The 14,067-nt window shown below is 48.2% G+C and overlaps 1 protein-coding gene across 1 annotated transcript in view; it reads right to left on the bottom strand.

The window, feature by feature from the left end:
* Positions 1–14,067, bottom strand: part of Slc4a5 (solute carrier family 4 member 5) — a 68,013-nt gene that overhangs the window by 14,557 nt on the left and 39,389 nt on the right. Inside the window, exons 16-19 of the mRNA XM_075983734.1 lie at positions 7,241–7,354; positions 3,309–3,470; positions 2,415–2,593; positions 962–1,034 (exon numbers count right to left, since the gene is read on the bottom strand). Coding sequence (XP_075839849.1) covers positions 962–1,034; positions 2,415–2,593; positions 3,309–3,470; positions 7,241–7,354 — 528 coding nt within the window. The remainder of the gene's footprint in view (positions 1–961; positions 1,035–2,414; positions 2,594–3,308; positions 3,471–7,240; positions 7,355–14,067) is intronic.

Here is a 14,067-nt window from a genome sequence, read left to right on the forward strand (position 1 = left end):
CCAGTACCAAGTGAAAAGACCAAGCGAGGAGGCAAACAGTTGTTACCCCAGCGCTGCGGAGGCAGAGGTGAGAGGAACCCTTGAGCTGGCTGGCCAGCCTAGCCAAATTGTGAGCTCTGGGTTCAGTGAGAGACCCCGGCTCCAACAAATAAAGTAGAGAAACCAAAGAGAGAGCTCAGGGGTTAAGAACACATACTGCTCCTGCAGAGAACCTGGGTTCAATTCTCAGCATCCATGTTGGGTGGCTCACAAGCTCCAGGAGAACCTGACACCTCTGGCTTCCATGGATTGTCTCCATACTCATTTGCACACACGGGTGCACACATGCACATATGAAATGCATGTACACACACGAAGGAAAGTCTTGTGTAGGTAATGACAGATGGAAAGGACCATTGCTAGGCAATTGGATGTGGCAGAGAACAGGAGCAGTGCGCTCTGTCAGGACTACCTTCTTCCTGACTAGAACGCAGCTCTCTGGAGGGACACAGGCTTGAATACACCCCTGATACAGTGTCCTCTAGCGGTTGGGATGTGAGTAAGAAGGGTTTCAAATATTTGAGGGAAAGTCACTTGTGTGCCCAAGGATACACAAGATGGAGAAGTAGAACTTGGGGGTTCCCCTTTGCAAAGTTCGCATTCAGAAAACGGGCAAAGCAAGAAGATCCGGAGTGAGCCCAAACCATGGCAATGTAGACTGGCCAGCTCTGGAGATCCTTGACTAGGTAGCAACAGAACACTGCAGAACTCCCTGGGGGAAGAACACTCCCCAGAAAGGTGACAGTGGCTTCTGGAAGGGGTGGGGCAGAGCAGACATGACAGCAATAATGATAACAGACCACGTGGCATCACAGAAAACCCTGAACGATGAAACACCACTGTGGCCTGTTCACACCTTGCCTTTCTTACGGCTTGCAGGCCGGTGACCCTTGGGCTTGGGGGTGATGGGGCAGAGCCTCACCTTTAGAATTGGAGCCAGGAAGACGGAGATGCCTGTCAGGATGAAGACCATGATGCCAGTCACTCTCTGCTCCCTGGCGGAGATGAGCGCACAGTCAGGGGTGACCCGGAAGACACTTAGCGGCCATTCCCAGCTCCTTCGGCTCTTCTACTGGACTTGAAGCTTATTATGTCCAACACTGTGGACTTGAGGGGTTCTTTATTGGGCTCTGCCTTGCAGTCCAAGGCCTAGACTTTGTTAGGAAAGGCGGGCAGCACCCGACGTAGGCCAGGACATTTTGAGGAGTGTCAGGGAGGTCATTCAGTATAGGACCTACCAGTTGGGTGTTTGAGCTATATGGACTTAGGCTGACTCTTGGCTCTGCTATTTATGTGTGGGCATTAGGCAAGGCCAGGAACACTCAGAGCTGACCGCAGTGGAGATAATGGTGGAGGTGCTGCTATTGGGAGGTTGTAAAGGGCTTAGCACCCTGCTTAGGTGTTAATTTCCAACCCCTGGGAATCGCAGCTGCTGAAGATACGGGGAAGGAGCCTGGCTGCTCTCAGAGGAAGCAGCAGGGGCAGGTGCAAGTAGGCCCTGGCATAACCGGACTGGAGCTGTAGGCTCTGGGCAGCTTGCTTAGGCCCAGGAAGCGGACTGGGAAAGGACTCTGCCATGGCTAATCTTGAGCACTTCAACCAAGCAAAAGGGTCTCCCTCAAGGCACACCAGGTAGTTCATGTGTCCTAAGGACACAGGAAGTTCCCCGGGCAGCCATTTTGGAGAACACCAGGGTCTGACATGGGCCCCAGAGTGGCAGCAGACGGGCTTTGCTACATGAACCAGTTTGGGCCTGACGTGGGGCATGAACAGAGAGCAAGGAGAAGAACAGAAACGACAAGCCAGGGATTCGGGCTGGAATCCTGGCTGGGTCCAGGTAGGCTCTCAAGAGGTATGGTGGCTAAGCAGGATGTGAACCTCTAGAGGGTCTTGAGGAATGACACGGGGAGGGAGGGCAAGAAGAGGCCCCACGGTGGCCCCTGGGCAAGGCTCTAGAGCGGCAGTTCTCAACCTGTGGGCTGCAACCAGGCATTTGCCTCACCATCCCTAACAGCAGCACAATTGCAGTGATGGAGTAGCAATGAATGAATTTTCTGTTGGGGGTCACCATAACATGAGCAATTAAAGGGTCACGGCATTTGGAAGGTTTGAAAGCCATTGTTCTAGAGTGTTAGGGTGTGTGTGTGTGTGTGTGTATGTGTGTGTGTGTGTTACTACTGGGGACTACAAAAAATATCACTTAGAATTGATAGAATTGAATTTTCTTCTCTTTCCTTCAGAATATTCCTCAAGGGCTGTGGTTTCGGAGGCCATAGGGAAGACCTTTCTTGCCTAAATACTTAGAGGAAAACCACGTTCTCTTCTCCTGAGCTGTCCACTCCTGGTCAGGTGACTTGTGTCTTGTTCTGTCCTACCTGACTCCCAGGAACTGAGGCTGCTCCCCCGGGGCACTGGTCTCCGTCTCCATCTTGAGGCTGTCGATGTGGGCGATGGAGATGACCGTGGCAGCCACATACCAGGGGAGCCCCGTGAAGGAGCACAGGGCCATGAGGATGCCCACCCAGAACAGGTCCAGATGGTAGCCCGCGGCCTTCTGCAGGACAGTGGGATAGGAGAAGAGTCTGGGAGCCTGATCCTTCCCAAAGCAACCATTTCATGTTCAAGGGCTCCCTCTGCCTTCCAGACTGTATTCTGAGGGGGCTGCCCCACGGAGACATTCACCCTGGGGGCTTAAGAAGTGTTTGGGCTTCACTATCCCCAAGGCTGGCTTTAATTGCCACCTTGTCTAAAAAATTAGGCAAGGTACACAAGTTTGGAGAAGAGGGGTGCCAGGCTTGGCAAAGCCCCAAATTTGGTCTCTGGGAATCAGAGCTCGTGCCCACTGGCCACAGTCTCTCTGCAGTTCTTAGATAAAGGACTCCAGCCTAGAGTGGCCCAGACTAGATGGGGTAGTCAGTGGTGACTGAGCCTTCTCAGACCCAAAGGAAAGCTTCAGGACCTTCAGGAATCATGGAAATTCCTCTGTCTCCCGATTTTAGATCTATACACGCATTGGTACGTGTGAGGTGCCCAAGTTTCACCGTCAGGAGGCACAAGCCAGAAAGACATTTTGAGGTGTATAGGGAGCTTGTGCCCAAGACCCAGCCTGGGCTTGCATGTGCTTCTCAGACCATGCCACCTTGATCCTGTTCAAGGACACATGTCTCTCACCAAAAGACACCAAAGGTGGATTTAATCCATCTGCTCCAAGTTTGAAAGGAGGAATGTTCTTTTCCATCCCCCCAGCTATGCTCCTGGCTCAGCCTTACCTTCAGCTTGTTCTCCTTCCGGTTGACAATGACAGCCGTGATCTGCTGGTCCATGAAGATCAGGATGGTCACCAGCAGGGCGGGCAGGATGCTCGCAGGGTACACCCACCAAGGGTTCTTCCCAAAAGGGGCAACAAACCAGCCTCGGTCAGGCCGTGTGGGCTGAGTGGAGAAAATAGAGCGGCCTGATCCTCTCTCCCTTGACCCAGACACTTGCCTACATCCCCACCCTTCCCATTCTTCTCTTTTTCCACCTGGAGGTACTTTTCAACTACGATATTTATTTCCCCTGTAAAGATGCTAAGAATCTGCCACTTTAGAGAGAGTCACAGAGGCAGGCAGGCATGGGAAGGAGCTCAGACACACTGGGAATACAGAGCTACACAGAACACAGCAGCTGCAACACCCTGGGAAAACAGGCGAGGATCAGAGGGCCGCCAGGAGGGCATGTGTCATCACTGGTCACACAAAGACAAATGGCAAGAATAAGGCCTGGCAGACCATAGCAACAAAGTATCTGAAGGGCCTAGTGTTGTGGAGTATTATTTTAACTAGGCAAATACATACTATATTTATGCTGCGGAATACCACTTTACCTATGTGAAAGTTTGTTACACTTGTTTCTGCTGCCCTTGTTAACGAGGTAAAGGTGTGTTACATTTGTTTATGCTGCATTTGTTTAATTAATAAAAAAAATGCCTTGCATTCAGTTCCTCTAGCCTGTTTAAAGCACCTGATTGATCTAATAAAAAGCTGAAGGGCCAATGGCTAGGCAGGAGAGGGATAGGTGGGGCTGGAGGCCAGAAAGGATGAGTAGGAGGAGAGAGAAGAAGAGGAGGAGGAGAATGAGGGAGAAAGAGAAGGAGAGACACTCTCAGGGCCCGAGACCAGGCAGCCGACAGACAGACAGACACAAGAAGCAGTGAAAGTAGGCCATACAGAAAGACAGAAAGGTAAAAAGCCCCGAGGCAAAACATAGATGAAGAGAAACAGGATAATTTAAGTTGTGAGAGCCAGCAAGAAATAAGAGCTAAAATAGGTTGAGCATTCATGACTAATAAGAAGATTCTGTGTCTTGATTTGGAAGCTGGTTGGTGGCCCAAGAGAAAAAGCCTGCGACAGCCTAGTGCTGCCTCTGCAAAGCTATCTGCCTAAGGAGCCCTGAGGGCTGTCTTAAAAAGTCAAACATCAGAGCAGTGGTGGCACGCCTTTAATCCCTCCACTTGGGAGGCAGAGGCAGGCGGATCTCTGGGAGTTCGAGGCCAGCCTGGTCTACAAGAGCTAGTTCCAGGACAGACTCCAAAGCCACAGAGAATCCATCTCAAAAAAAAAAAAAAAAAAACAAAGCCGGGCGGTGGTGGCGCACGCCTTTAATCCCAGCACTCGGGAGGCAGAGGCAGGCGGATCTCTGGGAGTTCGAGGCCAGCCTGGTCTACAAGAGCTAGTTCTGGGAGAGGCACCAAAGCTACAGAGAAACCCTGCCTAGAAAAACAAACAAACAAACAAAAAAACCAAACCAAAACAAAACAAAAAAAAGTCAAACATCAGTTCAGACTTGTGTGTCAAGAATGTGTACAGAGGTGGTCATTTAAGAGAAAGAGGTGTATGTGCTTGAGCGTGTGTGCACGTGTGTGTGCGCATATATGCGTGTGGTGTGCATGTGAGCATGCAAACCCAGAGCAGTATTATCCGATGTCTTCTGTTGCTCAGCCTTTATCGCCCTGATTCACGGCCTCTCACGGACACAGCTCACCATTTGGGCCAGCTAGTCTGGCCAGCCAGTGAGCACCCAGACTCAGCCCGTCTCTGCCCTCTGATGGGTGGCCGGCAAACACAGCCATGCCTGGTTTTTGCTGTGGGTGCTGGAGGTTCAAACTCAGATGCTCCTGTCTTCAGAGCAAGGGGTCTTACTTGTGGAGCTGTCCCCAACTTTCAGAAACCAGTATTTATTATGTATACAATATTCTGTCTGTGTGTATGCCTGCAGGCCAGAAGAGGGCACCAGACCTCATTCCAGATGGTCGTGAGCCACCATGTGGTTGCTGGGAATTGAACTCAGGACCTTTGGAAGAGCAGGCAATGCTCTTAAACCAGCCCCCAAACCAGTGCTTTTATATTAAGGCTAACATGACTTCAAACAGGTTCTAGACATGGATTCCCTGCTTTGGTTGGATAGCTCGTGCATTTGGGAGGGTTTGTGTTTAGCTGTAAACAAACCATCAATTCTGAATGGGTAATTTTTTTCTCCTTTTTAATTATAATTTGAGGCCAGGCATAGTGGTGCACACCTTTAATCCCAGCACTAGGGAGACAGAGGTAGGTGGGACTCTGAATTGGAGACCAGCCTAGTCCACAGAGTGAGTACCAGGATAGTCAGTGTGGCACAGAAAAATCTGTCTCGGAAAAAAAAAAAATCCTCACACATATACGCAAAATTACATTTTGGACGTGAGTCATGAAAGAAGATGCAAATGAACTGCCTTTCTACTTTTAACTCTACCATGGATATTTTTGGTTTTGGTTAAAGTTAGATGCATAAAAATATATTTGATGGTAAAATGTAAAATCAAACAAGGAACTCCACAGCTTCAGAGTGACTAATTTGGCTATACAGAAGTCGGTTGAGATGGGTGGACTTTGGGGCTGGCTAATCTTACTGTGTAATTTTTTTCCAAGTTCTTTAAAGTTTTCATAATTTTTTAAATTGTATCTTATGTGTGTACTTGTGCCACAGTGCATGTGTGATGGTCAGAGAACAACCTGTGGGAGTCGATTCCCTCTTCTACCGGTGCACCCCAGGGATTGAATTCAGGCTGTCAGCCATGGCGGTGAGCGCCTCTACCCACTGAGGTGTCTCACCAGCCCCTTAAGAGCAACTTTTGAATCACAGACCTCAGCTTTAAGCATGCCCAGCATCGTGTAGAGAGCTCATTAAAGGGTCTACCTCAGTGTTTCAGATTGATTATACAGGTCTAGGATAGGACTAAGAATCTGTATTAGAGCTGGGTGATGGTGGCGCATGCCCTTAGTCTCAGCTCAGGAGGCACAGGCAGGCTGATCTCTGTGAATTCAAGGCCAGCCTGGGCTACAAAGTGAGTTCGAGGACGGCCAGGACTACCAGGACTATTACACAGAGAAACCCTGTCTCCACAAACAAAGAAGGATTTTTAATTTCTTCTTCTTTTTCTTTTTTAAATGAGACCAGGTGTCACTACATAATCTTTTGCATCCTGAAACTCACTATGTAAACCACGCTGGCCTCAGACTCCCAGAGATCCATCTGCTTCTGACTCCCTTGGCCAAGTGACGGGACTAAAGGTGTGTGCCACTACATCCGGCAGAGAATCTGCAGTTTTCAGTTCCTTCCTACCTACCCTCAGGAACTAGGGCTGCTCCCCCAGGAACACTGGTATCTCTCTCCACCCCCAGGAACTGAGGCTGCTCCCCTGGGCACTGGTCTCTGTCTCCATCTTGAGGCTGTTGATGTGGGCGATGGAGCTGACCGTGGCAGCCACATACCAGGGGAGCCCCGTGAAGGAGCACAGGGCCACAAGGATGCCCCACCTGTATGTAACACTACAGCACCAGTACAGGGTCCGCACTTGGGGGTCGACCATTCTAAGGGATCACTTTGGACAGGTCTCAGGTGGCCCAGTTTGTGACGGCCACAGTCAGGGGATCTGAAAGCTTCCCACACAGCGTGAGGCTTCCTCTGGCTTGGAGAGCAGAGTCCAGCCTTCCCCACTCTGAAGGTCCACAGGCCCACGTTACATGTCTGCACCCACCTCTTGAGTGACCACCCTGGGGGGAACACACAAAGGGCTAGGGCACACATAGGGTCTCTGGGCTGAGAGGGGAAAGTTTGAAGAGCACAGCTGAGAAGCTTGCAAGCAGGAGGCGGGCAGAGTGACTGCCCAGGGCAGGGAGCAAACCTTGATGACGTTAGGCACATGCAGCTTGGGGGTTTGCAGGCCAAAACAGGCGTCGATGCCACAAAACAGCAAGATGGAGAAAACAATGGAGAAGTCAGCCACCAGGGTCCGGACCTGCAGAGCAGAAATGGGGGAGTGAGCGCGGTCGGCAGGCCTGGGCTTGGATCAGCGACCTTGGTGAGCACGTCAGCAAGCCTGGGCTTACAGCTTGGATCAGCGACCTTGGGGATAGCCGCCATCTATCTCTCTAGGCCTCAGTTTCCTCTCCTGCACACTGGAGATGATATGGCACCACCTTGGAGGTAGCAGTCGAGAGAACTTGGGAAGATTTGGCCAGAGTGGCAACCCTTGCTGAGGTCACACTCTGATATAAATAAATAAATAAATAAATAAATAAATAAATAAATAAATAAATAAATGGCTGACCTTGGCCTCCCGGCATGTGGGTGAGTTGAACTCACCAGGAAATCCTAGCTCCTCCAACCATGCTGACAGATCGTTGTACCCCACCTGGGCTGAGAGGGACCCCCTCCATTCCATGGGGGACCCTTGACTACTCTCAGACCTATCTGCTAAGAGTCTCCAGTCTCTGGCTGTTTTCAGAAGGCCGTTCCTCACCATGGACCTGCTCTCGTCCTTTTGAAACCAGTGCCCCCAGGGTCTACTTGTTGTCTTTTTCTGTCTTTTCAGAGAAAGTGGCACACGTGTTTTTTGTGTGGAAAGGAACCCGCGGGGACATGTCACAGCTCAGCATGCTCACACTGTTAAAGCACCTCCTACCTGCCCGAGTGTCCCTGAAGGAGGACAAGGTTGACATCAGTCGAAACTGACGTTTCAAGTGTCTGTGGGAGAGAGCCAGGGATGCTGAAGGGACACACAGACATCCCAGGTCGCAGAACTGTGGCTGAGCACCAGAGCAGACAGATGACTGACGGCCCCCTCTGCCCCTCTCTGTACCACCACTGGCTGGAGCTGAGCTCTGACATTCTGTTTATGGAAACCGCTTGAGGGTGGAGGTAGACGCAGCACACAGACTTTATCTCCCCCCCTCTCCCCCCCAACCCTTTCTGGTTTGTTATTCAAACAGCAGGTAACTGGTTAAAATTCGCATAACTGGGGGGGGGGCATATCTCCACCCACTCACTCGTCTTCACCAGGTCCTACCTTCCACATATACCCACACTTGGCTTTAGTTCTGGAAGTCTCTTCCATCGCAATCAACACACAGCTTCATACTTTAAAACAATTGTTTGTATATTTTTACTACTGTCTGCGTAGGTGAACAATGGGGGGCGGGGCACACAGGCCACAGTGTTCATGTGGAGGTCAGAGAGCAAGATTGAGGATTCAGTTCTCCCAGCTTTATATGGGTTCTGGGATCGGGCCCAGTGTGCTGAGCCATCTAACGGACCTTCGTGGTTTGAATTACTAATTAAAAGACCCTACTCCCCATATTGGGTCACCTTGCCCGGCCTTAATACATGGGGAGGTGTCTAGTCTTTTTTTTTTAACTCATTCATGGGGTAGAATTGCAATCCCTGATCCCCATCACAAATGGGGTTCAATGGGTTACCTGCGCCTGAAGGCGGAGGGTAAGTACATGCGGAGCCAGTCAGCCCCAGACATCTAAGGGCATCACAGACCTGTTGTGCTCAATCTCGGGTGGCTTAATGCCACTTGTCCCTTAAGAAGTGAGGTGTTTGGTCTTACTGCAACTTGATAGGCCATGTTTTGTTGATATCCACAGGAGAGATCCTGGACAGAAAGGGAGGAGGAATGGATTGGGGACTGGGAACAGAGGGAGGATACGGGGAGGAACTGGGAGCAGAGCAAGAAGGGTAAACTCCAGCCGAGATGTAAAATGAATTTTTTTTTAAAAAGCACCACCTATAGGAGAGGGTTTAGATTGATTTATGCTGTCCTTCCTGCCCATTCCAAACCCTGGGGAGTTAGTTTTAAATTCCTTCCATGAACGGCCTCTGCTGTTTGTATTACATCACTGCCTCCAGTTTGTGCCAGGGCCTTTAATCCACCATCACAGCAGGTGGCATTGCTGCCCTGCCCTGCCCTGGCCAACACCTCTCTCCTGCTCTGACCCCTTCTGCTTGTGACACCTGCACTCTGATCTCTGTAGTCAAGTGGATACTTTTTGTGAAAAGATTTTCTAATTTTAAATTGTGTGTGTGTGTGTGTGCACAAGAGTGCATAAATGCAGTGCTCACAGAGGCCAGGCAGTTGTGAACGCCTGATTTGTGTACTGGGAACTGGACTCAGGGCTTCTGTAAGAGTAATAAATGATCTGAACTGCTCAGCCATCTCTGATATATGTATTTTTTTGTTTTTACTTATTACATTAAAAAAAACCAATCCAATTTCCCACCCCCTCCCCTCCTCCCATTCCCTCTACACACCCTCTCACCCCACCCCCCTCTAATCTTAAGCGATGGTAAGGCATTTTGCTTTGTGAAAGGTCCAAGGCCCTCCCTACTACATCTAGGCTGAGTATGTATTTTTTTTTTTTTTGGTTTTTCAAGACAGGGTTTCTCTGTGGCTTTGGAGCCTGTCCTGGAACTAGCTCTGTAGACCAGGCTGGTCTCGAACTCACAGAGATCCGCCTGCCTCTGCCTCCCGAGTGCTGGGATTAAAGGCGTGCGCCACCACCGCCCGGCTCTGAGTATGTATTTTTAAGACAGGGTCTCTCTACATAACACTGGCTGTCCTGGAACTCACTCTGTAGACCAGGCTTGTCCTTAAACTCACAGGGGTCCTTCTGCCTCCTGAGTGCTGGGATGAAAGGTGAGATCCGCCTGTCTCCTGAATGCTGGGATGAAAGGTGTGTGCTGCCATGCCTTGCTCCATTTTGATTCTAATAGCTTAAATATATAAAATTGGTCACAGCACAGTCGAGATGCACAGCAGTAGCTGCTTCTTTCCTTATAATCGCAGCACCCAGATCAAAGAATTATTAAGCTAAACAATATGAACTTGGTCATTTTGTCAAATACAGGTAATTTCACATGGTCTAACCTAATACAAAGATGGACATAATACCAAACAATGTACTTTCTTCGGCCTTAAGAAATAAAAGTTTTTGGGTGGGGGTGGTGCACACCTTTAATTCCAGCACTTGAGAGGCAGAGGCAGTGGAATCTCCAAGTTAGTGACCAGCCTGGTCTACAGAGTGAGTTCCAGGACATCCAGGGCTAAATAAAGAAACCCTGTCTTAAAAAACCAAAAATAAAAAATAGAATAGAAATAAAATTTTTTCTGGGTGTGGTGGCCAGCCTGATCTACATGGTAAGTTCTAGAACAGTCGAGGCTATAGAGAGAGACCAGTCTCAGGAAAGAGAGAGAGAGAGAGAGAGAGAGAGAGAGAGAGAGAGAGAGAGAGAGAGAGAATTCTACATTTTGTTGGTATCTTTCACCCTCAGTGGCATTTTGCACTCTACAGAAAACTACCGACAATTTTATCTCATTCAAGAAAATATAGTTTTGTTTGGTGCAGTTAAAAATTTCACATAAATGGTAACATATTATTGGTAATCTTCTGACACTTCCTCTCTTTTTTTAAGACTTACTTACTTTTATTATGTATACCTGCACATCAGAAAGATCTCACTAGATGGCTGTGAGCCACCATGTGGTTGCTGGGAATCGAACCCAGAACCTCTGGAAGAGCAGCCAGTGCTATTAACCTCTGAGCCATCTCTCCAGCCCCCTGACACTTCCTTTATTTGTTCAACATTATTCTTGTGACATTTTTCCTGGTAGAAAGAGCGATGTATATTAATTGTAACAATGGTTCCATGATTGTTTCCTGTTTATTTATTTTAAAATTATTTTTATGTGTATACGTGTTTTGTCTGTGTGTATATGAGTGTACTGTATGCGTGCCTGGTGCCCAAGGAGGCCAGAAGGGAGTGTTGAATTCCCTGGAACTGAAGTTACCAACAGCTGTGAAGCACCACGTGGGTGCTGAGAACCCATAACTATTGATCCATTTATTTATCTATTGTACTGTAAATTGATTCAGATTAGTCAGTGTGTCCCTCCTGCTTTGGAAAGCTGATGCAGGAGAATTGTCATGAGTCTGAGACCAGTGGGACTATAGGCTAAGTGAGACCCTGTTTCAAATTAAAAAACAACAACACTGATTACTTTCATTTTTCCCTCCTAGAATTGATGTTCTTGTGACAACTGTTCATGTGTGAGACTCCCTGGAGTGTACACCGGGGTGTGGAGGTGACGGCCTGGGGACCGTGTCATCTTCAGCTCCGTCCATGGCTGGCACTCCTGAACAACGCTTTCCATTTGCAGTCCCTGGTACTCAACTCTACTTTCACCGATCGTATGAGTACCAACCACATCAGTCTTGTTTTTCTCCAGGAGGCAACAAAACACCTTTTTTTTTCTTTTTTAAAAAAATGTTTGTGCGTGTGTGCGCGTGAGTGTACAAACGACAGCTCGTGTGTGTGGAGGTCACAGGACAGTTTATGGGAGACGGTTCTCTCCTTCTACCATGTGGGCCCCAGGGATGAAACTTAGGTCACTAGTCTTGGATGCAAGCACCTTGACCTGTTAAGCCTTTTCGCTGGTTCCTAGCTTTGGTGAAATTTAGAACGGCACCAAGGTTCAGCTAGAAATGCAAGGGCAATGATGATGTTACTGGAAAAAGACAGAGAAGAACTTGGTCTATAAGACGATACTTTTCATACAGTGTAGAGCTGAGGACTGTGGTACCGGCATATAAACAAGCCAGTGAAATGGAAGAAAAACAAACCAGAAGGGACACTGTTATGCAGGGACACATGAGACATGGCAAAGGATGATTTGCAAAACAGTACAGAAAACAATGCTCTTTAAAAGCAAAAACAGAAACTGGGACAATGAGCCGTTTATACAAAACACAAAGCGTCACTATCTCCCATTATACATCAGAATTGCTTACGAAGGATTGCAGAGCAAACACGAAAGGCAAACCAGGCTTTAAGAGATGACACGGGGTTTCCGCCAGTGTTTTCTAAAAGGGAGACTTGGCTGTTTGATTACAGCAAGACTGAGACTTCTGCTCATCAGCAGCTACCATGAGCCAAGTCAAAGAGCGGGAGAGGCTGGGAGAAGGAGACTCGGCAGTTAAGAGCACTGACCACTCTTGCTAAGGTTTGGTTCCCAGAACATACGTGGTGGCTCACAACAATCTGTAACTCCAATTCTATCAGATCAGATGCCCCTTATCTAGTTTCTTTGGACACTGCATGCACGTGGTGAACATACATACACACAGGCAAAGCATTCAGTACACATAAATAAAACAAATGAGTCTTAAAAACAACAAAGAAATTTAAAGGGGGCCTAGCAAGAAGGCTCAGTAGGTAACCCTGAGGACCTGAGTTTTACTCCCAGGACCCACAGGGTGGGAGGGAAGGAGTGACCCCTACAGATTGTCCTCTGACCTTCAATACATGAGCCATAGTACGCACACATACAAATTATAAAAAAAAGTAATAGCAAATTTTTAAAAGACTCAAAGAGCCAGTTAACAGAATGGAAACAGGTCTTTGCAACACATACATCATAAGAAAGAGAGTACACATCACATAGAAACCAAACTCAACAGAAAACATGACAGTTGAAACAGAATATTTCCAAGAAGAAAGCCAACTTGGCTATGTGGCCAATAAACACACGGTAAGGTGTTTTGTTGTTGCTGCTGTTTTACTTTATCAGTACCAGGGGACAAAAGATTTAGAAACACAAGGAGTTTAGAAGCAAAAGGCCAAGAGGAAAACACTAGGTGCTGTCGTGGGAATCTGGACCTTTCTGCCTCCAAAGTCTTGTTTGCTGTTTGATTTTCAATACTGGAGATTAAATCTAGAGCCTCATCTAGGCATGGTGGTGCATGCCTTTAGTCCTAGCACTTAGGAGGCAAAGGCAGGTGGATCTCTGTGAGTTCAAGACCAGCCTGATCTACAAAGTTCCAGGACAGCCAGGGCTATTACACAGAGAAATCCTGTCTTATCTCGAAAACTACCAAAAGGAAGAAAGAAATCAATCAATCAATCTAGGGCCTCCTGCATGACAGATAAGCACTCTGACCTATATTCCTAACCCTCTTTTTAAAACTTTAATCTTATTCTTAAACATGTATTTTTGTTATTTCTTATTTGTGTGTGTGTGTGTGTGTGTGTGTGTATGTATGTGTGTCAACTGAATGGTATTATGGGCCTCTGGTGGCAAGTGGAGGGCATCCTGTCCCCCTGGAGCTGAAGTTACAGACAGTTGTGAATCACACAATGTGTGTGCTGGGATCTAAACTCAGGTCCTCTGGGAGAACAGCAGACGTTCTTAACTATGGAGCTATCTTTTTAGCCCCTTCGTTTTCTTTTGAGATAGGATGTATGTTTCCCAGGCTGGCTTTGAATTTATGATCCTCCTGCCTTAGTCTCTGTGGAGCTGTGATTACACGCTTGGGCCACAGGGCTGGGCAAAGTTTGTGCTCTTAATTTGTATAAATCCCTCTGGTCAGAGCATTCTTGGTGGCCATCTTTTCAGATGCATGGAAAGACTGCATGGGGGTGTTCCTTTAAACACACACACACACACACATGCATAGGTGCCATTGGCCCCGCTGTGGAGGTCAGAGAAGGATGTGTGGGAGCAGATTCTCTTCTTTCACCGTGTGGGTCTTGGGGATACACAGGCTGTCAGTTGTAGTGAATTGTACCTACAGAGCCGTCTCACTGAGCTGAGCCTCCCTTAAGAACACCCGGGATGGAAGTTCTGCCTACCTGCAGGGGATTCTTACCTTGGTAGGAAAGTGGAAGTTC

Source organism: Microtus pennsylvanicus, chromosome 8 (assembly GCF_037038515.1).
Source record: "Microtus pennsylvanicus isolate mMicPen1 chromosome 8, mMicPen1.hap1, whole genome shotgun sequence".
NCBI lineage: Eukaryota > Metazoa > Chordata > Mammalia > Rodentia > Cricetidae > Microtus > Microtus pennsylvanicus.